Source organism: Alternaria ethzedia, assembly GCF_023757985.1.
Source record: "Alternaria ethzedia strain BMP 0044 chromosome Unknown scaffold_3, whole genome shotgun sequence".
Taxonomy (NCBI): domain Eukaryota; kingdom Fungi; phylum Ascomycota; class Dothideomycetes; order Pleosporales; family Pleosporaceae; genus Alternaria; species Alternaria ethzedia.
The window spans coordinates 220,835-247,850 of NW_026056196.1; the positions used below are offsets into that span (position 1 = coordinate 220,835).

General features: G+C 52.4%; 9 protein-coding genes across 9 annotated transcripts; 4 read left to right on the forward strand and 5 right to left on the reverse strand.

Annotated features, from left to right (window-relative positions):
- Window positions 1-186: 186 nt before the first annotated feature.
- Window positions 187-1,065, reverse strand: J4E87_001560 (uncharacterized protein; the record flags this gene model as incomplete). The annotated part of the gene is made up of 1 exon (XM_049373202.1): window positions 187-1,065. The coding sequence occupies one exon, from the start codon at window positions 1,063-1,065 to the stop codon at window positions 187-189; it is 879 nt and encodes a 292-aa protein (XP_049236572.1).
- Window positions 1,066-1,512: 447 nt separating this feature from the next.
- On the reverse strand, window positions 1,513-2,274 carry J4E87_001561 (uncharacterized protein; the record flags this gene model as incomplete). Its single annotated transcript, XM_049373203.1, has 1 exon — window positions 1,513-2,274. One exon carries the CDS (start codon window positions 2,272-2,274, stop codon window positions 1,513-1,515), a length of 762 nt encoding a protein of 253 aa, XP_049236573.1.
- Window positions 2,275-2,463: 189 nt separating this feature from the next.
- Window positions 2,464-3,370, reverse strand: J4E87_001562 (uncharacterized protein; the record flags this gene model as incomplete). The annotated part of the gene is made up of 2 exons (XM_049373204.1): window positions 2,464-3,302; window positions 3,355-3,370. The coding sequence occupies 2 exons, from the start codon at window positions 3,368-3,370 to the stop codon at window positions 2,464-2,466; spliced, it is 855 nt and encodes a 284-aa protein (XP_049236574.1).
- A 405-nt stretch (window positions 3,371-3,775) lies between these two features.
- On the reverse strand, window positions 3,776-5,041 carry J4E87_001563 (uncharacterized protein; the record flags this gene model as incomplete). The annotated part of the gene is made up of 1 exon (XM_049373205.1): window positions 3,776-5,041. The coding sequence occupies one exon, from the start codon at window positions 5,039-5,041 to the stop codon at window positions 3,776-3,778; it is 1,266 nt and encodes a 421-aa protein (XP_049236575.1).
- A 780-nt stretch (window positions 5,042-5,821) lies between these two features.
- J4E87_001564 (uncharacterized protein) lies at window positions 5,822-6,193 on the forward strand (the record flags this gene model as incomplete). Its single annotated transcript, XM_049373206.1, has 2 exons — window positions 5,822-6,023; window positions 6,087-6,193. The coding sequence occupies 2 exons, from the start codon at window positions 5,822-5,824 to the stop codon at window positions 6,191-6,193; spliced, it is 309 nt and encodes a 102-aa protein (XP_049236576.1).
- A 6,697-nt stretch (window positions 6,194-12,890) lies between these two features.
- Window positions 12,891-13,664, reverse strand: J4E87_001565 (uncharacterized protein; the record flags this gene model as incomplete). The annotated part of the gene is made up of 1 exon (XM_049373207.1): window positions 12,891-13,664. The coding sequence occupies one exon, from the start codon at window positions 13,662-13,664 to the stop codon at window positions 12,891-12,893; it is 774 nt and encodes a 257-aa protein (XP_049236577.1).
- A 1,698-nt stretch (window positions 13,665-15,362) lies between these two features.
- J4E87_001566 (uncharacterized protein) lies at window positions 15,363-17,021 on the forward strand (the record flags this gene model as incomplete). Its single annotated transcript, XM_049373208.1, has 1 exon — window positions 15,363-17,021. One exon carries the CDS (start codon window positions 15,363-15,365, stop codon window positions 17,019-17,021), a length of 1,659 nt encoding a protein of 552 aa, XP_049236578.1.
- A 4,131-nt stretch (window positions 17,022-21,152) lies between these two features.
- Window positions 21,153-22,884, forward strand: J4E87_001567 (uncharacterized protein; the record flags this gene model as incomplete). The annotated part of the gene is made up of 4 exons (XM_049373209.1): window positions 21,153-21,367; window positions 21,414-21,527; window positions 21,589-21,669; window positions 21,720-22,884. The coding sequence occupies 4 exons, from the start codon at window positions 21,153-21,155 to the stop codon at window positions 22,882-22,884; spliced, it is 1,575 nt and encodes a 524-aa protein (XP_049236579.1).
- Window positions 22,885-25,255: 2,371 nt separating this feature from the next.
- Window positions 25,256-25,508, forward strand: J4E87_001568 (uncharacterized protein; the record flags this gene model as incomplete). The annotated part of the gene is made up of 2 exons (XM_049373210.1): window positions 25,256-25,259; window positions 25,288-25,508. The coding sequence occupies 2 exons, from the start codon at window positions 25,256-25,258 to the stop codon at window positions 25,506-25,508; spliced, it is 225 nt and encodes a 74-aa protein (XP_049236580.1).
- Window positions 25,509-27,016: the final 1,508 nt, after the last annotated feature.

Consider the following 27,016-nt stretch of genomic DNA (forward strand, 5'->3'; position numbering starts at 1 on the left):
CCTCAGACCACACAGGACGTCGTAGTATAACCCCTTGCATTGTGAAAGATGAAACACTGGGTGATAATCCAGGACACCTTGTCATAGGTTCCAAAGACGACGCCAGGCTGCCTGGGCGCATGTCTCAGCTATCAACCAAAGCTAGCGTGTAAGTATCACCCATCCCCATCCCCCTCTGCATACTACTCACGAATGCCAAATATAACTTTTGGTCTTATCGTCATCGTCGCTGAACCAAAACTTGTGTCGATACCCATATGAACGCTCCTGCGGGTTCGGGTCCGGCCATGAGAGCCTAAATTCACGTATGCCACGCGTGGGCTGAGCTACTTCATTCCACATCTCATGAACCGCAGTCTTCCACTTTCTAGCCATGTCGTGCTCCATGGTGATTCGGAGTGCAGAGTCGGAAAATTGAACCCTCAGTCTCATCTCTTTGATCGACTTGCCCATGTCGCGCCACTTTGAGTTGGACGAATCAGCGAATATCGAGAGCATACTGTTGACCTGTGCGATGCACTTTGCCGCGATGGAGTATCTCTTTAGATCCTTCTGAAGCTCAAAGGTGAAGCGAACCTTTGGTGAGCGCGCGACAAGCGAGACGACGCGGGCGATGTCGGCATCGTAGAACTCGTCCACCTCCATATCTTCATCGCGGCTATGCCCAACTACACTGATGATGTGGCCGCGGTAGCGCAGCATCGTGGCCTCGTCGCTAGGCGGATAGAAATCGCGGATGTATCGGGCGTAGTGGTAAGTGGATTCTAGGCGGAACGCAGTTTCAGTCATGTAGATAATATGGAACTCTTTTCGGATTTGTCGACACGTCTGTGTAAAGCAGCGCCATCCTCCTACCGGTTTGATCGGGTCATCGTGACGGAGACGCAGTGGAACGGGGTCTGCATCGATGCAGAAGCTGTATATCTTATTGCGTAGTTCTGTAGGTACTGTATTAGCCAAGTTCTGGGTAGTTGGAAGGACGTACACACCACCTGGAAGGTTCAAAAAGCGACTGTTTGATACGCTCATGGTAACACCCCGCATCTGCACTTCTACAGAGGCCATGAGCGGATACTCCCCGTCGATTTCTGAGTTGCTGCTGTCAAAGTTAGTCCCGCATGGCTGAGTGCGAGGGGCGACGTACAGGTGTAGGTGATCCATCTACGAGCTTGTGTTGTCCGTGAGAAGAGTCTGTGGTGAAGTGAAAATAGAGGGAAGCGCCTGACCAGGTGAACCATGGTATGGCTGCCAAGCAATAAGGTAGCGCGTGTTATCGGGTACCTGCATGTACTGTGGGGTCCACGGGTGCGGGGCTTCACCTTCACGTGAGATACGTAATCAACGAGCAAACGCGCTTGACGCTTTGGGAAGTTGGTAAGTTCTTCTAAGAAACCACGTCCCTTTGCGAGATTGGAATCTCGCAAGGAACACGGCACAAACTGCCAACCTATATGCGACCCGGAGAATATTAGACGCCAATACGAGGGCACTAGACGTAAAACAATGTCTGCCTCAAGCCTGCGGTGCGGAGTGCTTATACACGCTCGTAGCATCCGTGAAAAGTATGGCAAACGCATCCATGGGCGGCGCACCCATCTCAATCAAAGCCTGCCGTGAGTCCACCTCTCCAACCCGCTTCATTGCTTCTTCCATTATCTCCCTCGAATAGAAGGTGAAACATATCTCAGGCACGGTGCTGCAGGTAATCTCGATCCTTTGAAACACAAGCTCCAGGTGCGGACGAAAAGCGCCGGACGAGATGTGAGCGAAGAAGTCGTCGACGGAGGACGCAAGATCAAGACATGCGCTAGCATCTGTGAAAGCGACCTTGACGGAGGGGTACTTTGCGCAAAGACGTACGAGTAGTCTCGCGTCGTATCGGAGCCCGTAGTATGTGATAATCCGAATGTTGCCTTGTACGCCAGGAATGCCAGTCGACACAGGAAGCTCGTCGGTCGAGCGGCCCGGCTGTAGCAGTCCGTTTCCAAGTCCATTTTGTTTCCTCAGTCCAGGATAGAAGGAATAGAAGAACTTGTGCGCGGTGACCTGGTGGATGACAAGGACCGTCTTGGCCATGTACATTGACCCGAATTCTGCACGTATCTGCCTGCACACGTTGCGAAGGCCGCCGTACAGTCCGAAGCGAGCATGTTCGTAAGGCTTCTCTGGTTGTTTGGGCATTCGTGGCAATTGCATAGCCTTTGGTTCGACGCAGTATTCGTAGATGCGGTTGCGAATTTCGCCAGGCAGCGACAGGAGCGGCGAAGTGGACATTGTGATGGCGTTGAAGCGATGGAACAAATTTGGTATCGACTGCAAATGCAAAAGACGATTACTGGCTCCGGTTTACATTTGATTTAGGTAGGAGGTGAAAATGCAGGAAAGTAAAGTACCTAGGTTGCAACAAACAGACAGAGAAGCGCTAGAGCCCATTCGGCTAGCACGGATCTAGCGCTGGGTGCCTCATCTGGGCGCTCCAGGATGCAGCCATCCATACCAATCCTCCGGCTTGCAACAATTCGTCCGGACGTCCAGTATGCGGACATCGGCCAAGCCAGCATTCTCGAGAAATTCCATCGCTTCGAGGCCCGCTGAGTGAATGATGGTGCCGCGCTTGTAGCCCCAGGGAGGGTCTGCCGTAAGCCAGAGATCGAGAAATGGTGTCGAGACTACTGCTAAAGCGCCTCCATAGAATCTGAGGTCTCGCACACCCAGAGTTTTGAGGTAAAGGATCGCGGCATCCACATTATTATTTTCGGGTCGGACCGTTGCTAATGTCTTTGGCGCACTGAGAATACTGTTCAGATCCTGTACGAGTAGCGACCCGTATACTTCTGATACAAGCTGGCTGCAGGGTTGACGAGGGCCGGTTGGAACGTGGGTAGTGTCAACCTCTGTGGAGAAGTCGAACTCACATTTGAAAGATGGTTTCATGGAGCGTATTAGCAGCAGCGGGAGGATATCCAAATAGCAATCGTTTCGATCATTGACCCCGGGGCCAAGATCGAGGATGATGTTGGCAAAGATCGGGCATACAACGGTCTTGACGCCTCCCTCCCATCGTCTGTATGCCAGAATGACCATTGCGAGGTATTCGTAGATGTGTCGTGCGTCCACCCGGAGTTGAAGTTGTTCGCGGTACAAAGCCCCAAACTCGCTTCGAAGCGTCCTCGAGACCTGAGTGAGGCCTAAGAATTGATGGCGGGTGCGATCGATCCGTAGGCCAGTGTGGCTGTCTTGGGGACGTTTCATGTCCACGATGCCTTCGTTCTTGCAAAACAAGTAGACGTTGTTCCGTAGCTCTGAAGCCAAATTAGCACTAACTGATAGAGCAATAAGGTGAATGATGCTCACCGCCAGGGAGGTCCATAAAGCTACTTGGGCGAGAAGTAGTCAATGAAGCCACGTCCTTGTTGGCCGTCATGCTTGCTGAGCACTGTAGTGGAGCTGCTTCGTGTTATGGCTATCGAGTTGACAATAAGGTGGTGGGGCTACTGGTTAATGTGATGAACCCGGCCTGCAGTTATACTCGTGGAAGGAGTAGCTGGCCATATCAAAAGATCAGTGCTTCTGCAAATCGCCAGAGCGCTTCCTTCTCTCTCTAAAAACTAGTTAGATTCGACTAGGACTTCCCTCGACGGCCTAATCCGTGATTCCGACTTGTGCACAGGCGGGCATTTTTGGGAAGGTGAAAGAACAGAAAGGTGACAGATAACGGAGTGATATTGGGCAGAGACCCAAAGGTGATATGCTAGGTAGCTGCTTCCAAGCCTTGCTACATTGCCTTGCCTTCAGGCGTGCTGTTCCACGCATGTTCGAATTGTTGCCATCCGCCATGGGGTTCCTCGCACATCTTGAGATCGCTAATGACGAAGTCGTAATACCCTTCAGCAGGCAGCTTTCCCTGGTTTACGGTCCCGCCCATGGCGATGTTGATGAGAATCCTAAAGTCTTCCATGCGGCGTGTGCCCTCTGGAATACAACCCTTCATAACTGGGTAGTTGTCGATGTACCAGATCATGCGCCCTCTCCATCCGGGTATGCCCTCTTCTTCGATCCAAGCGAAGCCGTAGGTGTGTGGTTGGCGTGCCAGGTCTGGAAGGGAGGTCTTAACGACGCGATGCTTCTGTGCATCCTCGCCGGTGTAGGAGCCCCAATGTAGGCACGAGTGGTTCTCTGTCTCGCCGTTCCAGCTCTCGGCAAGGTCGACCTCGCCGTCAGTCGGCCATTTGAACGGGTCTGCGGGCAGCATCCAGTATGCAGGCCATATGCCTGGTGCAGACGGAGGCAGACAGGTCGCTGTCAGGTATCCGCGCGGTCGCGATAGCGTCTGGTGTGAGGTCAAACGCGCAGAGGTGTAGCTGCCGTTTTGTACGAGGGCGCGCACGATCAGGCGGTTGTCGTGATGGAACGAATTCTGGGGCTTATCCGTATACATCTGCTTCTCGTTGTTGCCCCAGCCATGGTCGCCGATCTCGTGCCGGAAGTTCTGCGACACGGGTGTCTTGATGTCGAAGGACGGCTTCCAGTACACGCTCTGGCCCTGTGGTGGAGGAAGGTTCTGGGGCGGCGGAGGCTGCGCAGAGTTCGGTCGGTTCTGAGGAATAGGCGGGGGGCCGCCAGGTGCTGGAGATTGGGGCTTGCTACCCTGGGGAACGGGCGGTGCGAGGGGCTGCTGTTGCGGAGGCGGCGGGCCCCATTGCTGCTGAGGGGGTGCGCCCCATTGATTCTGCTGCTGGTTCTGCTGCCCCCATTGCTGGTTCTGGGGAGGGAATTGCGGAGGATACTGGCTGCCCGAGTACTGTCCTGGATTTGGCGCGGGATAGCCTTGGGGTGGCTGCTGGTAGCCCTGAGGTGGCTGCTGATAGCCTGGAGCGGGTTGTTGGTAGCCCGGGGGAGGCTGCTGGCCCGGATAGCCCTGTTGGCCCGGATAGCCTTGGTTCGGGTGGCCTTGCTGGTGATGGCCCCCGGAAGGCTGCCCAGTGAACTCTGAGAGCTTCGCCTTGCCCTTTGCTAGGAGCTTGTCGAGTGTGCCTGACATTGTGTCGCGATGCCGTGATACGAAGGAAGTCACGGTGCGACGAAGGTTCCGCTTTGAGCCGAGCCGCCATGACGCAAGCAGGGCTGCACCCTCCCCAAAAGCGCCGACGAACTCTCCAACAACAACACGGACCTCAATATGAACAGCCTTGTCGCAACATCTTTCTTCTTCAAGGCCAGGTAGCCTTACTTCATGAGATTGTCAGGCACGTGTTCTAGACCATCGCGACTAGCCAAGGCATGGATCTTCCTCGCAGTCTACCAACCTCTCCAAGCTTAACCGAGCCTTCATGATTTCTTCGACTCGCTGTTTCTCTCCTTCCTCCAATCAGCCTCGCTCCTTCTCTGTCATTATCTGATTCGTCATGCTCCCCTGTCGTTGGCTACAAACAGGCGTTCACCCACGTTACACCCGTGACGTCACATCTCACCACAACAACGGCTATTCACCCGAATAGCCAACCAGGCTTCCCATGGAAAGCGGGCAGGATGCAGGCCTACACATCCACGGCAGCAGCTATGTGAAACAGGAAGTGCTGCCTGTGTCAACGTAGGCCCCGCGTCATCCTCGTGTTTTGGCAGCAATCAATCTGTCTTAACGGAAGTCGCGCCTTGCCGCACTGTCGCACTGTCGCACAGGACCAAACACTGCATATCTGGCAGATAATACAGCTTTCTCTCTTACACTCCACCACCCCACTATTCCCATCAACTACTCCACCTCAGACCTGTAATACCACACCACTCGCCCGCCATTACTCACAAGCCCAACCGAACCAACATGTCTTCCATCGTCAATGCCCTCAGCGATCTCGTCTCGTCCATGGTCGAGCTCGTCTGGTCCTTCATCACCACTGCCGGCGCGCTAGTCCAGAAGACGGTCCAGTTCGCTCTCAACTTCGTGTTGGAGATGATCGACCTCGTGGTTAACTTCTTCCGTGGTCTCGTGGACCTTGCTGGCGGTATCGTTAGCTTCGTACTCGGTGAGTTGGCTGACGCCATTTGACTCGCGCACTCGGTCGATATGGAAACTAACAACACTATAGGTAACGTCCTTATGCTGGGCGTCGTCGCCGCCGCAGTCTTCGGCTTCCTCAAATACCAGCGCAGCCAGGGCAAACAGGTTACGGTCGGCAACAAGAAGCTGAATTAGCCTCTCTTCCGCGAACCCTATCTCTACAACCTACGACGATCCAACTGTTGGTGGTCTAGGCCTTGGACATGGCTGGTACGGTGGCGTTGAGTTTCAGATGTCCCTACGAATGGCGAGAAATTGTATGATACCCCTTGGTGACGGCAGCGTCATGGCGCCCAGCGCGGAGAATTAATGGTCTAGCGCTTAATCATGTACCAAATCAACTTGTCTTTACTGCTTTCCCCACCGGTCGCCCAATCTACGCTGATCCTTCCCGTGTCCCAGGGCTTACCCGTTTAGGCTCTGAATACATTCCCCAACATCACGAATAGAATTAATATATTCGTCTGATATGTAAATATCGAGTGAATTCTCCGAAGAATTCTTGTCTGCTCCACACTGCATGTCAAGAGTATTGGCAAGTTGCCGTAATGCCGAACCTCAATCCCTTTACAAAGAAGATCTCGTCGTACCAACGTCTGTCGCATGGCGCCACCGATGGCGAAAGCGACGCATGCATCTCTCCAAGCTCTACACTTCGAGAGGAATGCGATGACGACAAAGGGCTCTCGCTCAGCAGAGGACCTCGTCGGTCGCTTCGTTCCTGTCTCATGCACGTATGCGGGTACATCTTTGTCGCATTTCTCGGCCTTTCAATCGGCCTCGGCTTCAGCAGACTGCTCAGTATGGAACGCGATATCGATGGATACCTTAGTAAGCTTTCCCGAGTTTCCTATCGATTCCTTGTCCGCCAGACCGGTCTGTTGGCTCGGAATGTGTCGCAATACTGACCAATCATCAGCTCCGTATGGCAGTCCACACCGCAGGATCGAAAAGGTCGTCTGGTCACTCAATGAGAGTTTCGCCGGTGAACCTAGCGCTGAGACGGAGAAGATGTGGAAAAGCCTGATACCGAAAGGACGAGCGTTCGTCCAACATCCCAAGCTAGCGAAAGAGATTAAATCCATGTCTGTCTTCCATGAGCTGCACTGTCTAGTAAGCCCTCACTCTCCCTTATCGCAGCAAGACACCCCGCTAACTCCGTTCAGCACGGCCTCCGACAAATGTACTACAAAAAGTCCTACCTCCTCTCCAAACACCAACACCACGAATCCCAACGTTCACCACTAAGCCCGCCTCACATAAAAATCGAAACCACCTCCACTAGCCACGAGCACCCCTCCACCCCCACTTTCACACCAAACCCCTTTCTAGAAGCCCTCCTCAGCTCCGGCGAAGAACACGACGATCCCGATCATATCCAGCATTGCTTCGAGTACCTGCGCCAGGCTCTTATTTGCGCTGCGGATACCAATCTGGAAGACACAAAGGAAGAGGTTGATGAAGATGGGGTGTTGGGGGTTGCGACCAAGGGGTGGGGGACGGAGAGGGTTTGTAGGGATTTTGAGGCGGTCAAGGAGTGGGCGGTTAGGTGGAGGGTGGGGGATTATTGGGGGATTACTTGAGTGATTGAGTGCGGTTATCTTCATGATTGAGATGCCATGTCTTCTTGTCAAGTTTTGGGCGTGTGGTGCGGCGGGTTTTTGTGTTATTGTAATTGGTGTACGTAAGATATATGGTATTTGGCGATCACGGCTGCGCTAAAATTGTATCTATTGCTTCTAATTAGTGATATGCACCAGTTTCGTCGCCAGACCCTTTATCGTAAGGACGAAGTGTCCGCGCAGGAATTTGATCCCTTGCTTACATTGATATAGACATCCCCAGGTGCACTCGGCCTAGCCGAGTAGAAAGGTTTGCATCTCTGGGTCGTTGAAATCCCTGGAAAGCTGCTCATCTGTGTAGAAAATGGACATCCTCCCGCTATCCCTCACTTCAAAAGTCCCCTCTTGGTCCCTGGAAATCAATCCTTTTCCCAAACGAACGTGCGGATATCTGAAATAACCAATCCGTTCGTAATGAGCTCCATGATTTCGGAGCATGATTACAACCATGATTCGAGCATCATCGACGGTATGACCCCCAAGGTGACCTTGCGGAATTATCGCACAGAGAACTCGGATTGTCCCAGAAGAAGGATCTGGCTCCAGATCCCAGTGTGGTGGATTCCTTGCATACATCTCTACAGTATCATCATCATCCCAAACTCTTACATAGAATCCTGGAAGCGGTGTATCAACCTTTTGAGTTCGTCTCCTGGCTATGGGGATCAGCCCATCGGTCGAAAGAAATTCGCTTGCGAAGAGATAGCGAGCTTCGACCCAACCGAGCTTTGCCGTAATCTGAAGGTAGCGCGACCTCTCTAAACTTTCCGCATCTCTTTGCTGCTGTAGACCTTGTTCAACTTTAGATAGCTGGATGAAGCCGCTATGGTCCCAGACGTTGACTTGGAAAGCTGGCGAGATCACGGGCGCCGAGCTATGGTAGCCGACAACACCTTCCCAGCCTAAAGGAGACCAGCTAGGTACAGCATTTCGCCGATGACATGGCCTGAAGTGACACCAATGTAGCGCGATGACTAAGGGTGATCCGCCAAAGGTGGCCCCCCATGTGTGGAAGATAGGTCTCTCTGCTCTGCTAAGCGTGTTCAAGACGCCCACTATGCCGTTCAGTGCGTCCGAGTCGAAAGTCAACTTGCGGCGCGTATATTCTCTGAGAATGTCATCGACAAGGTCCACTGTCCGTCCTCCATCGGGAAGAGAGCTAGAAAGGGCTCCCAGGTAAGCCCATCTGGATCTGGAACCTGTCTCGGCGTCGCAATACACCCCATTCTCATTATCACATACGTAGATGAGACGAGTATCTGTGAAGTATAGCCTGCGTCTTGACATGTAGCCTTCCTGAAACGTCCATGCACGTGAAGACCAGACCGAATGGTCTATTTCCTTCAAATCCCATTGGTAGGTGGTAACAGATCGTAGACGCCCGATCGTGACATCGTGTCCAAAGTGCTTGCGGTCGCATACAACACCAGGCAGGCCGTACTCCGAGTTTTCTCCCGCTGCCGCGATGAGCGTGAGTTCTGCCGCAGAGTATATATCACCCATCTGGTTTATTTGATCATGCTTGTCTACAGCGCTCGTTTGATCGATGCACTAGGTACCACGTCAGCCGCGGTCTAGCGAAGACAGCATCCGATCAACGTACGTATCTGTCCACCCACAGATATCGATACCCCAGCCTGAGAGTGGCATCGACACTGTTGTCGACAGTAAGTGGCAATTGGTCTAGAAGCGCAGAAGAGCCTGGAGCCTCGTAGGTTCCTGACATTCCCCAAACATACGAGAGAGCAACGTAGACAGAATCTTGTGGGGCTGGGATCACGCTCCTAGTGACACAATCGATCACACGAAGGCCCTTAAGCATTTTTGAAGAGCGGGCAGTGCAATCCGGATGCGATTCTTTGCACGCATCAATCCATGTCTTGGCCTGTTCGAAATCGACACGTTTGGATGGATGCTGTCTTTTAGGTGTCCTTGGAACAGCCGTGTTATCATATACAGTTAGTAGAGGCATCAAAAGTTCGCCAGTATTTCCCTTGAAGTAGGAGAATTCAAGTGTTCCCATGAAGCCTTGGGCATGCATAGCGCGTTTCCAGTAAACGTGAGCAGATGTATATTGCGAGCGATGTACATCTACCGCGGTTTGCAGGATCTGACAAGTAGGGCAGTATGGATCTTTCAAGGGTTGGGACAGATCATCAATCCTGAACAAAAGTTCATGAGGACCCTGGGGTATGTTTGCGAGGTTCTGGAAGTTGACAGGCGCACAACGCTCGCATGTGTGAGTGTCCTTATCGACTGATAGGCGTTTGGTATCGTTTTGCATGGCGATACTATCGATGTCGAAGTAGGTGAGGGTGTTGAATTTCGCGTTGCGGCAGATGAAAATCTTTCGCTCGGAACGATGAGGTGCAAGGCATGAGCGGAGGACTCAGTCCTAAGTCTCACGACAAAAATGTCGTGAAGGGTAGCAAACCCAGCAATAACGTATTCTGCAGGCGAAGCAGGATATATCGAGAGAAAAGTTGGTGGGGAAGGCTGGCAGGCAGCAGCAGCTCAAGCCGGGAAATGACGCCCCAGGCCATCTGCCGCTTTACCCAATCCGGACAAGGCTGAGCAACACTGATGATGTTGCATAGCCACCACGGTCACAAGCGCGCTAATGATCGAAGAAGCATCAAGTTCGCGAGAAGATTGTAACACGGTAAGAAGTATATTCCGAAGCGCAAAACTGTGTGCGAAGCTGTCTAGCCAAGAAGAAAGGTACGTCTCTCTGCGACTTGATCCCAGGCACCTGGCTCTCCGGGTGGGACGAACTCCCAGAGGTCAGGGTCAGGGTCGTATGTATACTCTCCTTTCATGTCCATGGTAAACACGTTTGACTCCCAAGCACCGATTCGCTCGTAGGACTTTTCTTTCTGCTGGAAAATGAGCAACACATATTTGGCCCGGATAGACCTCCAAGAATCAGAACCGATATCAGGACGCGTTGTAGTAGCGCACACAACGGGTAACGTGGCATCGAAAATCGTCTCATCCTCCAAATACAGCGGGATGAATGGAATATGCCCGTCTCTGTCATGCCAATCCTCCTGATCCTTGCCCTCCTGTTGTCTGATGAAAGTAGGCTGGAGGAAGTAACAAATATTGTCGTTGCGGCACCAACGGTGAGGCTCGAGTTGTACGACATCCGTCGTAATCTCTAGATATTGAGATTGATGAGTAACACCTCGACATAATGTATAATTTAGATCACAGGCGCCTTTGTCGAGTTCTTGATATCTTTCTCCCGACCAATACTTGATCATGAAATAGGATGTGACTTCTGGTGTGAGGCAATATTCGAATGGTCCTATCCATCCCAGGGTTGACCAGCTCGGGAACTCAGGAAGACGACGGGCGCTCCCGACACGGCACCAGTTTAGACAAATCGATATGGTACTATCGGCACTGTGAGTAGCGTCCAGTTGCCGGGTAATGGTGAAAGGGACCCCCCAGATATGATAGATCGGTGAACGACCATTCTTCAAAACGTTCAAAATACCGACAATAGCGTTTAGCATGTCGGATTCATGCCCTCGCACCCGTCTCGAGTATGTGCTCATGATGTTGGTGGCATCATGCAGACTTGCAACTTGCGAACTCAATGCCGTTTGGACATGCTCCTCGTCGGCGTCTCTTCTAGGGTCATAATGCTGCTCCCAAGGGTTCGGTGTAGATTCAGGGATCCAAGAGCAAGACTTGCAAGTGATGACCGCTTCGCGCTCTGTGAAGCACAGAAGTCTCTTCGAGAGATATCCTTCTTGTAATGTCCAAGCCCTTGAGAACCACGGGGAATGTGCAATATATTCTTGAGTAGTTTTAGGAGACAGACAAAGCAGCCGGGAGCCTCCAACTGGCTCTCGAGCTGACAATACTGTGCGATCTCTGCTGATGCCCACAAGGCCATATGAGGGATCTCCACCCGCTGCAGCAACAATGGTTAATTGCGCACTAGCATAGATTTGGCCCATCTGACTAACTTGTATCTCTTTATCGTATGGATCGTCTTGATTGATGCACTGATTTGTCAGTTCAGATCAATTGTGTATTCATGTCGTCTTACATATCTGTCGACCCATAGATACTCGTACCCAAGTTCTCGGGTGGACTTTACCGCATCTTCTATCGTCGGCGGAAACGCAATTTTCGATCCCAGGACGTATCTATCTGCAGATAGTCCACCCCATACGTACGAAAGGGCGACGAACGAGCAGCCTATCGGTGCCACGATGACGGTGTTCTCAATACAATCGATGACCCGTAGATCCAGAAGCTGGGGCGATCTTTCCGGCTCGCAGGACTGGTGTGACGCTTTGCATGCTTCGAGGTGTGACCTGATTACAGCAAAACTGACGCGCTTTGAAACTACTGGGAGGCGGACCGTCGCGTCCTGTCTGACAGACGCCTCGGTCACGAGAATCAGCTCTCCAACATGCCCTCCTGGTTGTGCCCACAATTTCACTATTCCTAGGCAGTCATCTCCAAATTCGGGATCTTGGCCGCAATCTATAGTCACTGTGGATTGGGGATGAGCGTCTTGTACGGGTTGTGCCATGATAGTGTATGCGATGAGACGACAAAGCCGGCAGGACGAGGTCTGAAGATCGCCCAAAGTCGGCTTCTCATCACGCCAGAACCATGTACTCTCCTGCTCAAAGTGATCCCACGGAATGCTGGCACAGCGAGAACACAAATCCGCCGCCGAGTCTTCCATCTCGTCCGAAGGCAGCCGCTCAAGACCCCCAGCGCGTCAAAGTCGTGCGTTGATGGAGCAGCCCTGTTCGTTATCAAGTATACGCCGAGCGTCGTTGTAAGCTGAGTAGACCGGTGTCTGATGCGTGAGTGAGGGGTAAGAAGAGGGAAGGCTGAAGGCTGAAGAACGAAGGCGATATCTGACCACCTGCGGCTAACCCAAAGCATTCGAGGCGAAGTTCACCCAATCAGGGGATGCGCCAACATCACGAAGCGGGGTGTCTCTGCGATCGGTATGCGCAGTAGCGCTGCTTTGCACATCAGGCTCCGCTCGTTGACACCAGACAGAAGATTGGGACTTTGGTACCAGTTCAAGCCACGAGAGCTCTAGATGGCAAACGAGTTCCCTTTTACCAGGAATTACTTGTATTCGATGAGTCATTAAATTATACAATAACCAAGGGCTGCCTGAAAGTAGAAAAGAAGAGAAATTGGGCTTGAAGTGTATCGCGATTGCATCAAGGCATGTAAGGCGGTGGCGGATCGCGTTCGCCGAGCTCAGTAGACACAGTCGGCGCGTAGTGCGGCGCTGCAGCATGTGCACGACCGCCATACGTCTCCCAATTATCGTCCACGGTCTGCCCAGCACCACTCTCGTGTCCCGTGGCCATCTCGTATACCAAACCTGGCGATGTAGGCGTAGCACCAAACGCCGGTGTGGACACCGAGAACCCCGCGTTCCCATAGACGCCATGTTGTGGTATAGGTGAAAGACCGATCGCAGGGCTAGCCTGTTCGGGTACGTCGTGTGGCCGCGAGCCGTTCGCGATAGGCATGCGCGATATCGTCGCAAAGGAGTCGGTGCGTTGGAGAGAGGGCTCGATGATGATCTGAGGTTTTCGCTGCGGTACAGGCCGCCGTGGGATGTTGAAGCTTTGCGTATGGGGAGGCGCGTGCGGTCGCGATTGAGGTTGGGTAGGGTGCTGAACTGGAGCCTGGGGCTGGAATTGAGGCTGATATATCTGCGGTCGAGGCTGTGCCGCTACTGGAGCATAGCACGCGTACTTTTGCTGTGGTATCGCGGATTGCTGCTGTTGGGAGGGCGGATGGTGTTGCGGGCGGTGGTGGGCCTGAGTATTCCAGCCATTCTGCTTTGCAGGATTCGCACCTGGAAATGTGTGATGGCGTCGCTGTTGAGCCTCTTCCTCAAGCTGCTCCTTTCCGTTCTTCTTTCGGTAATGCCGGTGAATGAGGTATCCGCCTGCGACAATCTCAAGGCCGCCGAAGATCATGGTGTTGTTTAGCTTGCCGTAGCGACAAAAAGTAGCAGGGTCAGGGAGGGAAAAGCCTAAGGTTCAAGTCGGGCCTTGTCAAGCAAGTGAAGGAGGAGGAGACGGCTGAGGCCATGATGATATCGGAATTGTGCTCAGCCTCTATTGTCAGACTGGAGGAAGGAGCTATTGGTGCCGTATCCTCCGACGTGGTGGCTGAGTCGAGAGATGCAGCACCCGCAACTGCCAATGATAGTGCCTCGCTTACTCATTCCACTCGGTTGCATGCACCCCTGTCACCAAGTAGGAACGCCTGAAAGAGTCGAGATGGCTCTGAATACGCAGAAAGATATCAGCCAGAGTTGCGAAGAATGTTGCGAAAGAACTAAGCTGTTGGAGACGTGTCATCAACAAGGAGAGACCTAAGGAAGGCAAAGGTGCCAACTCGGAGCTATAGCAGCGAGCATATACTCAGCATTGAGAGCCAGATGGCCTGCTATCGCGAGCCCTCACGTTGTCAAGGTGTTCGTGTGGGTTTGGTACCCAAAGTCGCAGAGAGAGCTCAGCGAAGGCCGACCTGGGCCATGCGATTGACAATTCGAGAAGTAGTGAGGTCCGGTAGAGGCGAAGAGCGTCTTGGATCTTAAATACGAGCATGATTTCTTCACCCCAAGGCCTTCGGCATGGTCGAAAAACGCGTCGGAAACAACAAGACGCGTGAAGTTGGTGTCTGTGCTGGACTTATTCCCGATGGCTTTCGGTGAAGATGGCCCGAGCGGCACTTCCGCAAACTAGAGGAATCATGATGCAATTGCTGAATCAGCGCACGACTTCTAACTCCGCACACGGCACGCGCGGACGGTAGACGTCACGTCCGCATGCCCTTATGCACGGCGAATGCCGTCGAAGCTAATAAAAACAACGTTACGATGCCGATACGATGGAGCAGACAAGCATCATACCCCGGATCTTCCGGATCGATGGATGCGCGAAATCGCTGCAAGGGGAACAGCGAGAGCGACACCGAGCGTATAGCATCTGACTTTCGAATTCAACGTGCATTCTCAAATTGTTGACGCTCGTCATCGACGCTATCCTCTCTCCACATACCGATCGAGGTACCAGACGCTAGAGGGCAACGGCCTTCGCATCCTGGTCTTCGGCACATTGGGTCAGCCGTTATGTGACAATTAGCTAGTGATCGGCCTTCACAGATGAACTGGAAAGACTAGTCGTCTTTTCGCAGTAATGCTTAGCCGTTTAGTGCCATCGATCGACGGACGGCTTCATCACCAACCTCTAGTCCACTACGGCACGACGCACGGTTTAATGCCCGAGGATAAATGGCTTGGTCGAAAGGAGTGCGGGCAATCAGGGCTACACATCCGGGTTCCGCTTACGGAATGCGCTTGCGATACAAAAGCTCTTCGTGCGTCGCGATTGACCACATACTCAGTCGAGTAGCTACCAATCTCAGCCAGCGTCATGTTACTACCATCTCTCATCGCAACTGCTCTTACCTTTTCGAGCGCAGTTGCGGCGCTGCCTCAATCTCAGCCGTTTCGAGAAGTCTTGCGAAGCAGACAGAGTACCACGAGTAATTCCTTAGAGGTGGACCTGGGCTACGAGATTTACCAAGGATCCAGTAATGCAAGCACAGGTATCAATAGTTGGAGAGGGTATGACTTTTCCGCGATCTTGAAGGACTACAGCTAACATATGACTTTAAGAATCCGCTTCGCTGCGTCACCAACAGGTAGCTTACGCTGGCAACGACCCCAGGCACCAGCCGTAAACCGAACTTCGCCAATAGCCGCGGACACCTACGGATCGCAATGTCCACAGATCGGTCAAAGCAATGGAATGCCGAGTGCGCCTCCGGACCCAGACTCACCACCACTCTCAGAAGACTGTCTCTTCCTCAATGTCCAAAGCCCGGCAAACGCGACGAACCTTCCTGTACTCGTGTGGATCCACGGTGGTGGCTATGGCGCTGGTAATGGGCGACAAGACTTCACCGATCTCCTCACGACGACCGGGAACAAATTCGTTGTCGTATCAATCCAGTACAGGCTGGGGCCTTTTGGCTTCCTCGCGTCTGACGAAGTATATCGAAAGGGTGTCGTGAATGCAGGACTGTTGGATCAATTCTTCGCTCTCCAATGGGTCCAGACGTATGTCAGTCAGTTCGGAGGCGACCCATCAGCTGTCACTATATCTGGCGAGAGTGCTGGTGGTGGTTCGGTCATGCTACACGACATGGCTTATGGTGGCTCTCTAGGCGACTCGATGTTCCGCAGCACCATCGCCGCGTCGCCATACTTGCCCAAACAATACGGCTACAAGGATTGGATTCCGACTCAAAACTACTATGCGTTCGCCGACCGCGCCGGCTGCATGATCAACGCATATGGTAATGCGACTTCCACCATCTTCGATTGTTTGCTATCGCAAGACACGGAGACGTTGCAGAACGCTTCCAGCGAAGTGGAGAGCACTGCAACATTCGGCACCTGGGCTTTCCTGCCGGTCACAGACGGAGTGTACGTTCAAGATGAGCCAAGCAGCCAGCTTCTCGAGAAGCGTATGAACGGACGGAATGCTCTGATCGGAAATAATGCGAACGAGGGCCCTTCGTTCGTACCACAAACAATAACCTCTGAAGACGACTTCACGGCGTGGCTCCGCAACAACCTGCCCGAGTTCACCGACTCCGACATCGCAAAGGTTCTTCGCTACTACCCCATCAGCGACGCCGCGACCACTTCCAACGCAGATAAGTTCGCGACGAACGGCGTGACCGGACCCAGCGCGCTCGACCAAAGCTCAATAGCAACCGGACAGCAACAGCGTGCCAACAACCTCTACGCCGAACTGACTTTCGTATGCCCGTCATACTGGATGGCGGAAGCGTACACCGATGGTGATCGCACATCATACAAGTATCAGTACAGTGCCCTCCCAGCCACCCACGGCGCTGATGTGGGCGTATACTTCGGACCATTAGGCGGCAGGCCAGACGTAAGCACCGACCTCCAACGCGCCTTCATGAACATCTGGGGCAACTTCATCACTGAGGGCACCCCGTCGATTTCTGCTTACGTTGCAGCTGGCTCTTCTGGTTCGTCAAACGGATCGGTAGCCACCAACGATGCTACTCAATGGCCAGCTTTCACGATCGCTGAACCATATCAACTCGATCTTAACCAGACGGGTGGTGAGTTAGCTTTGATGGTTAGCTCACCGGTCAACCTGACTTATCTGACTGAACCGGGGCTGATGAATAGCTTTACGCTGGTGAATGCGTATACGTGGGAGGCTGGGCGTGGTATGAGGTGCGACTTCTGGAGGAGCGTTGCTGATATTATTCCTGCATAATGTTGTCAGACTAGTCACGCAGGCAACTCTTGTGCAGGACGAAGCTACAGGCGAAGTCCATAATCATCTTCAATTTATCCTTCCGATCTTTACACATCCCCTCGATCTCTGATCATCAACTTGTCAACACATCTCCAGATACACCCTGATCTTTCTACGCTCAACCACTGGGCGCCTCCGTAACGGTTACAACTATCTTACGCCAATTCATTTTTGGAAAACCGACGATATTAGCCCAATACTGTCCCGGGATTTCAGTCTCGCCTTCCAGCGCAATGGCTGTAAAGGCCTCATGTGTCAGATAGACGTGGAAATGATGGTTTGCACGATCTTGCTCGACAACGTAGCGTATGTACGTCAATCGAGACACAAACTTGATTGCATAGCCGAGCCAAGCGCTGTTTCGATCTTCGGGTATGACTCGGCGAGGTGGACAAGGGAAGGGCGTATGAATGAAAACCCGCAGTAAAAGCGACCTCGCATAGAGTCGCAGCAACTCAGCTAGTTCGAGCGACACACCGTATTGTCGAGCCATGATGCGCAAATTGCCGCGCGCCTCATTATTACCCGGGAAGAAGTCTGCGATGTACGGATCTACCAGATGCATTCCGATCATTACCGTCGACTGTTGCTCGAGTAGTGGTAGGAATTCGCGCCGAAGCTTCCGACATGTTTGGGAAAGGCCGAGTGTGTTGCGCCCGCTCGAAGTCCAGCAGAGCGGCAATCCTGGTAAACAGTGCTGCATGTGCAGATTGAGGCTGAGTGTGCCAAAGTTAATGCTGCGGGGCTGGGCGAGGTGCTGGTAGATTTCGTTGCGCACTTCTGCATCAAGGAATCAGTACGCGCGAAGTACTAAGGGAAGAGAGGAGACATACCGCCAGGCAGTTGTAGGAGTCGGCATGTCGCTATGGGGATGCCTGAAGTGCCCTCCATCGTTCCGCGGATTAGCAGTCCCGGAGTTGATATCGCGTAAGGAGCGGGAATGAGATAACCGAAGCCAGAACGGGGCGAGATTGTGAACTGGAGCAAGAGAAGGTATAGTGGCCACTACCTAGGCATCAACACATCACGTGCAAAGAATCCAGTCCAAGTGCAGACCACTTCCTGCAGGGGCCACCGATATTTCTTTCAACGGCTACACGAGGGGATAGTCAATATCTCAATGTTGCCTGCCGAATTTTGAACACATCATCCCCTAGACGCTTTACATATCAACTCCTTCAGGCTCTGTTCACATAGTAACGACTGGAACGTGTCGCACATCTAAGGCAACAGGTTAAACCAAGGAACTGCTCGACAGCTGCATGCATGTACTTTAATCCACGTTAGGGGGTTCATTTAAGGCTACACATACCCCGATCTTCTTGGGTCTCACCTCATCCATACCAGCACATATTCCAAATTACAAACATGCACCTCCGCCTCGCAAAACCATACGATGAACCAGCCATCGTCGACATCTGCACTCGTGCCTTCATGGAAGAAGACCTATTCGGTCGAGTAATCCACCCCGACCGAACCCAGTATCCCCACGGCGTAAAGATCTGTTTCGCAAGAGAATGTCATCGGCGCTGCAATCTGGCAACACCAAGGCGACGACGCAGGCGCGCAAAGAACTATCCCAGAAAGGACTGACCCTGCTACATTTTCCGCGTTGCCTTCAACACACATCCGCGCTCTAGACCCCTCGAAGAAGACGATTTTGATCGAGGCCGCGCCATTTACTAAACACCACTGGGCCGGACCGTGCGCGACCAATTGGTGTCTGTCGCTGTGCTGCGTGGATCCTGACGTTAAGGGTCGTGGGGCCGGACGGCTGCTAGTACGGTGGGGGCTGGATCGTGCCGAGGCTGAGGGTGTTAAAGCGTATGTTAAAGCGTGTGTAACGGCCGGTGAGTACTCGGATAAATTCTATCAAGACTGCGGACTTGTTGAGGTAGTGGGGACTGCGAGCGAAGGGGAAGGAAATCCGCTGGGGAAAGACGACGTGAAGGGTGGAAATATATTGTTCATGTGGGTCCACGATGCTGAAACCGCCGGAGGAATGGCTCGATAGGCTGTACACCTTGTACATAGAGGAATGCGGCCGTTATCGTCTCCGGCTAGCTGGCTCGATCTCCGAATAATCGCATGCATCATTAATGACGCATATTCGACGGTCCCGACGTATGGCCTGATACATCTACTTAGGCAGGTGAAGTTGTCCGGGATGATGTGCATCGATTCCTTCTGGGACAGGTTCACGCTTCACTTCAAAGTATACGTCCTTCCGAATGAAAAGCTCTTGAGTGCTGTGCTGACTCCTCCGTTTGGATTCTCGTGTACTCATGCGCTCCAGGTTGCCCCTCATATCATTTGTTCCAAAACTGCTTTCCGCATTGTATGGCTTCCTGTTGACACTGACTGCATCTTCGCTGGCATGTCTTCGTTCTCGTGATGTAACGCTCTGGACACGATCGAATCGAGACATGGGCAAACTTTCGCTGTGGTCGGACTGCGTAGTACTGTGATGTACGCTCGACATGTGGCCGTAACCGCCTGAGTCTGGAGAGTTGGCAACGCCTACTTTCTGACCACTACCAGTGTCAAAACTGCGAATGAAGGAGTTGAGACACGGTAGAGTTCCAGCTATGAGCGAGACGCAGAGCTGGGATTGCTGATAGATCAACGCTGTTGTCCGCTCGACACCCGGATCCTCTCCACGTAACGAGCATCTCCATGTTCGGTAGAACAGGCCGGCAAGCATGAGAAGCGGAAGCCTTAGCGAAAAGATCCCCAGTATCTCCAACTTGAGGGTAGTCTTCATCTGAAGGTCGCGACATAGATATGTAGGGACAAGGGCCAGCGCTAAGTCGGTTATTCCATCCGTGACGACGATGATCATGTAGCGAGTTTCGATACCATGACAGACATCAGAGGGTTTCCTTGGTGACAAGCTCTCTTTGGTGCAGCTAGCTGAGACTAGCACCGCGGATACTAGTGTCCACGTTACGATGATCCCGATAACCACATTACATATTGCCCAAGCGCGTTTCATGTCGCGTGTGAAGAGGCGTCGTACCAACAATACCAATGCAATCTTGGAAAAGCCGAGAGATATGTAGATAAAGACTTGGCCATATGAGTAAGTCTGTGGATGTGTTAGAGAAGGTTTCGCGCTGGATAGAGTCGCCTTACGGTGGCCATCCGCGAGTACTGCTCGCTGTCAAGACGTTCAAAAGTTTGCGCCAGCCCAGATGACAGAGAAACGAGGAGTAGAGAGAATTGGGTAACGCTAGCCACCTGTTGTTGTTAATCTATCGGCGCAGGCAGTTCCAAGCTAGGAGCAACCCTACCTGCGCAATCAGCATCGCTAGGTCATCTAGTCCCAGCATACGCCGCCTGATGAAGATCCGGCTGAGAAATGTGAGGCTAGTGTAAATGAACGCGAGAAGTGCGACGATGTACAAGATCCCACTGCGATCGTCAGGCGTAATCCGCGCCCAGCGGTTGCCGTCTTGCGCCGTAGCAGACATGCTGGAGTTTGGATATGCGCGTGAGCGTCGATTTCGGCTGATGAGCCATGGCTTCGATCATGAAGTTGAGAGCGCTTGATACAGCCCTTCGACTGTGCCGCAGCCATCTCACTGTCATCGCGTCTGTGCTCACCTATGCGAGGGATTGCCCGTCTCGTCTCTAGCAAGCTGGATGAGCCAGCACTGGCCGCGTAGCCGAAACGCCTTGCGCAAGCGAACCGCACTGACAAGGCACCCGGATTGGCAGCATGTCGCAGCGGTGCGAAGGATTGAAGTTGCATTGCGGCTCGAAGGCCGCTTCCCCCCACCGAGCGGCGTGCTAGCCTTCATTGAGCCTTGGCCGCCCCCGGGGCCCGTTCCCTGCATCGTCAACGTGCATTTACCCATCACGTTCTCTCGATATTTTCATCTGACCGCTGGCCGTCGGCTTGAGCCGCTGCTTTCAGATCTCTTCTGTACTGTTGAGGCAGGTGCAGTTGCGCCATCTGCCGCATCCTTTCTGGTGTTACCGAGGCATGATGTACTCCAGTCTCTGTGCCGATCGTGTCACACAGTCGAAACTTTGAGATTCGCGCTCATTCTCTTCAATTTCGACTCTACACACCTCTTTCCAATCATGTCGGAACTCAAAAATCGGGCTACTACCGTAGCCCAGCCTCTTGAGAACGAGTCGCAACAGGATGGCATCGCTCTAGCAAAGAGGGGGACCGCTGGCGACCAAAAGGACATGTACCGTATGGGAAAGCGACAGGAGCTGCGACGAAACTTCGGTTTTGTGTCGATGTTCGGATACAGTATGGTGTTGATGGCGACATGGGAGACCATTCTGACGTGGGTATGCATGAACCTTTGATCTGCACTTTCTGACACCCAACAGAACTCTCATTATCCCATTGACCAATGGCGGCACCGGTGGCGCCATCGTCATGTTCCTCGTCACAGCGGTGGGCATGGGCTTTGTCATTGTCTCAATGGCTGAGATGGCTTCAATGTGCGTAGCGGCCCGTTGCTAAGATCTCCTCGACACGAACCAATCGCTGACGAAAATGAAGGGCTCCTACTTCCGGTGGACAGTATCACTGGGTGTCTGAATTTGCGCCAAAGAAACACCAGAAGTTCTTAAGTTACCTCGTGTAAGCTTCCACGAGTGGATCCACAAGGCTTATCACTAACCGGGTACCAGTGGCTGGCTTTGCGTGCTGGGTTGGCAGACCGGAATCGCGTCCATAGCCTTTCTTGCTGGTGGTCAGGTCCAAGGACTCATCATCCTCAACAACCCCAACTACGTCCCCGAACGATGGCACGGCACCCTCTTGGTCATCGCGGTAGCAACCTTCTCGATCCTGTTCAACACACTCCTAGCTCGTAAGCTACCTCTGGTCGAAGGTATCGTCCTGGTGCTGCACATCTTTGGGTTCTTCGCGATCTTCATCACCATGTGGGTGCTTGGGCCGCGCAGCCCATCCAGAGAAGTTTTCGGTGGATTCCAAGACAACGCTGGATGGGGTAGTGTGGGCCTGTCTGTGTTGGTGGGACAGCTCTCGCCAATCTTCTCTCTCCTGGGTGCAGATGCTGCTACCCATATGTCGGAAGAATTGAAGGACGCCTCGCACACACTTCCCCGCGCCATGATCTGGACAGCAGTCGTTAACAGCAGTTTGGGTTTCCTCATGCTAGTAACCTTCTGCTTCTGCCTCGGCGACGTCGAAAGCGCCATCATGTCGCCGACCGGGCAGCCCCACATCCAGATCATGTACAACGCTACACAGTCCATTCCAGGGGCTACAGCTCTGGCATCTATCACGACTATTATGGCCGTGTTTGGATGCGTCAACAATGTGGCAACATGCTCGCGCCAGCTCTTCGCCTTTGCTCGCGACCACGGCGTTCCCTTCAGTGCCTTCCTATCCCGAGTCCGACCAGGCTGGGATATCCCTCTCAACAGCGTTCTTGTGTCTTTCGGTATTGCCATTGGTCTCTCCCTCATCAACATAGGCAGCACCGTGGCATTCAACTCCGTCGCATCGCTGGGCACGTGTGCTCTCCTCTCGTCCTACATCGTCAGTATCTCATGCATGTTCATCAAAAGATGGAACAGAGAGACCCTCCTCCCCTGCAAGTTCTCGCTCGGCCGCGCTGGTATCTGGGTCAATGGCGTGTCCGTTGTGTACCTGTGTGTAGTGTTGGTGTTCGCCTTCTTCCCCACATTCCCCCACCCAACACCTGATCTGATGAACTGGAATATCCTCATCTACGGCGTTGTCGTGGTATTCTCTCTTGTGTACTTCTTTCTCAAGGGGCGCAAGGTATATGTTGGGCCTGTCGAGTATCTCAACAAAGATCTTTGAGGGGCAGGCTGGAGGTGGGAGAGTCTAGAACAGGAACAATTGAGATAATTGCGTGTCGGGTAGTGTTGCTACTGCCATAGCATGGACTCGGACTCGGCATGCAAATACCAGAGATGTACCATTCTATCATGCGATGTAATGATTTGCGCATGTCCACGTGCTCAAGGGCCAACTCATGCAAAGGAGATCGTCACTATGCCTCCTACTTGTTGAGCGTCGCGCCTTTGATCGTTTCGTATAACGGCTTCTACGATTCCAGGCTTCACGGCAATGGCGCAGTTGCCCGGGCTACGATGGACATTACCGGTAGGTCCTTACAAAGATTTTAAGCCCTCCACCTCATCGTTACTATCAGCACGTCGGGGAAGTTCACGGCTTGGAACAGCGTCATGTGGAAGCACGTGTCTGACAGTGATATCGATCAGATCTGGTGGTATCGGAACCTGACCGAGGCCGATTCTCTGCAACCAGTTCCCCATATGGACTAAATAATCACTTCGGATTATGTCGTCGGCAGTGTAATCTGGCTTGCAAATCATCCACGGTTCTTTCACCAGAGAGGTGATCTCCAAGCGCAACTGAGGTTTGATGATGAGTCGAGGGGTTCTGTAAAGCACAGATGTAACAGCTTCCTCGAAGAACTTCTTCCAGGTCTCGTTGGATCGTACGTCAATGAGACTGTTGAAGGAGCTCATGTCTTTTCTGTATACATTCCCAAATTCGATGGCAAGGTTAGGTGCAGCTAATAGCAGCCGAATCAGAGGAGCGAGCTCGACCTTGTACTTGGTACTCGATGGGCTCAATACTACGGTGCCACATGTTTTCTCAAGGTCGTGAAAGAAGACATCCACAAACTTCTCCAGGATAGCGACGTCTTGAACATGCGCGGAAATGTGCTGGCGATGCATTGGAAGAAATTCATCGCGGACTTGGCGACAGACTTGAGTGAGGCCGAGTGTCTGCCGTCGAAGCATTGACCAACGGAATACCAGATTTGGTGTTCGACTGAGCAGGTTTGCCGAGTAAGGCGGAGGTATGAGTCGGACCTTTGTTGGGATTGCATCGATGAGATGCGTGTAGATGTGATTGCGAAGTTCTACGACCGCCCCAGATGTTAGTGTGTTTCTTGACTAACATTAACGACGGCGAGTACTTACCTCCGGGAAGCTCTAAGAGATAGCACTGCATCTTGCGCAGCGTGCTTGACTACGACTGTGTGAATTTTCACGCCTCTTGGTCTCGGCGAGTACAGGGGATGAATGTCACTCGTTTGCGAGCCTGAAGATTCGGATACGCGGTGACGATTGATTCCGCGACGACAGATAGCACGGCTGGCGCGTCGTCCGTCGCGTCCGACTGAAGGTTGGTGTTTAGATACGACCGGCAATGAGGCTGGGGACGATCTGTAGAAGTACTCGACGTAATCCTATTGTCGGCTGCGAAGATCGGGTATCTTTTCTTGAATGCGCTAGGTGAAAAGGAGATGAAGGCGTTTGCGCAGTTGAGCAACGCTTGGAGCTATTTGCTGACTCATCATCCGAATCCCCGCCGTTGCCTAATCGGGATAGCGCGCTTAACTTTACCGTTCCAGACATCCCCGGACCACCTCGTATATTCGTTTGGGAATACGCAACTCCGCTCCTTGTAATTCTGAACGAAAAATACTGCGACTGTCTCAAATATGGCGGACTTGGTACCCGAAAGTACCGGCGCGACACCTGCGTCGAGAAGCCGCCTGCTTGAGCTGCCTGGAGGTAAGTATTGAATGCCGAAGTCTAAGATATATCGCTAATAACGGCCACAGAGTTGCGCAATCGGATCTACAGCTATCTCGTTGATGTCTCCAACACGGAAATTGTAGGTAGATGCATCTCAGGTCTAAAGCACTTTGGAATATGTACTAACAAGCTTTGTAGATGACATTACACGTGGCTCGTTTCTCAAATTCGTCGAGCTTCGCTCCAATTCCAGTCATACCTTTGCGTTCATATCCGATAACGATTTTATCGAGTTGTGGAGCAAAAGAGTCCCGCGAAGTCTATTGGCAAAGCGCTCGACCCCTTGCGCTCGGCCTTACGCAGACCTGCCAACTTCTCCGCCGCGAACTTCTTCCGATATTTCTGAGGAGTGTGCCTCATTGCACCAATATCACGAACTTAGACTTCTCTGATTGTATCTATGGTCTCAGAGACACGCTCGAAGGTTACGGTCACAGAGATATAGTTTGTGAGATCGATTCTGGGTCCCACGACTACCTCGGGGCACTCGACCCGCTTTACTTCGTTAGCAAGTTCCCCGGTCGACTCTTAGACTTCCGTATTAGAGCTCGAACCACGAGAGTACCCAAACCAAGGGCAAAAGTACAACCGCAATGGGTCTGGGAGTACTTCATAATCCCGTCAGGCACTCGACTTGTCTTCCGCATGGAACTACCCTACTGCGAGATCATACTTGAGTTCAAGGTGCTGGCCTTTGAACCTTCGTTAGAGCCTGGTATCACTAATCCCTTTCCCGGGAGCCATAAGCTGTTGACTTGGGCGAAGGAAGTGGATCTCTTCGACAATTATGGTCATTCCTACTACGTGCTCGGTCAGACTCGTGTGTCTGCTCAGCCGGAGGATTAAAAGTCCTGGATCGATGTTGAAGAGCTCAACGCTGTAGAGGATGGCCTTGAAAAAATAAGTATTGACAAGCTTAGTGGTGAAAGAGAGGACGTCCAATGGTCAATATCCTTCACCCAAACTTCAATACATATACATACACAAAGTGCCTTCACAGTCTCTACTATTAGGCACGCACACACTAGAGTACTGTACTTGCGACTCCTCTCATTTTTGGGAGCATCATTTCATCTATGTTTTCAATGTTGCGAAAGTTGTAAGTGGCTCGTGTCACTCTACGTTATCGCAGTACTATGCGTGAAGCGTATAGCAATCAGAACACAGAGTCTCAACGTACAGATCAGGGCTGCGGCTATGTTAAGACCTCAAGCGAAGCATGAGGAAGGTACTGTGAAAGTAATATTGTACATTCACCACCTGCATCGTGTATCAGCGGCCAGTCAATGATGTTTCTCTACTTAACCTCCAGGACCAACGATCTGACTGCTCTCCCTCGTCGCTCAACCTCATACAAGCCACCCCGATCATTAACCAGAAGCCACAGTTACAAGATGACTTCACACATTCCGCAACCTCAGTCACGCCTACTCCAGCTTCCCGGAGGTAAGTAATCTTCAGCAGAGCCAATTTGAGAATCGCTAATGATATTCCTCTCAGAAATCCGTAATGAGATCTACGACTACCTGGTCGTCCGAAAGCGATACATACACTTCAAACGACCTACAGCAGATGCAAATACTGCGACGCTCCGTGCGTCGAATGACCAAAACACCCTCAGGATAGCTTTGGGTCTAGTCCACACCTGCCGGCAGCTCCGCAAAGAATTCCAACCCCTTCACCTAAAAGACGTCCATGCAACGGTGAACATTCCCGATATCAACGAATTCATTGCAGACTTCATACCGATACCAGCGACCTGCACGAATACGCTGTATATAAGGATACCACGGTCCTACTACACGGTTAACCTCATGCCACTTCTCCGCTTCCAAAACGCAGCTCCATCTGTTAAGATTAACCTTCTGGACCCTTATCGGGCCCCTGATGTTTTCGACATTATGCACAATGACCGCGACGTAGACCCACACCATAGCTTCTTTTGCTTTCTCACAGCCGTTCTTATTGCCCTTGAGAGGACGGCGGCTTGGCGCACGTACTTTCGAGACGCGATTGTTGACATGACGGTGGATCATGCCGAGCATTTCTCTTGGACCATCAAGGTCAAGAAGGATGCAAAAGAAGACTGGATGCCTTGGAACGCGGCAACGTCACGAGAGAGCTCGTCCAGGCAACACCGGGCTGCTGCTTCGATGTGGAAGATGAGGATTGGAATGGGCCATATAGTCATGCCAAACGTTGTCGTAGCCTCTGATTAGGTCGGTGGGCGTACTCAAAGCAATCTGTAGTGGGCTGAGGATGGGAGAGGTTTCTGAGCCAAAGGCAAGGAAGTTCGAGATGCAGGCGGTTTGTTGAGGCTTGTAGTAGCTACAAAACGAACGTCACACCCACGA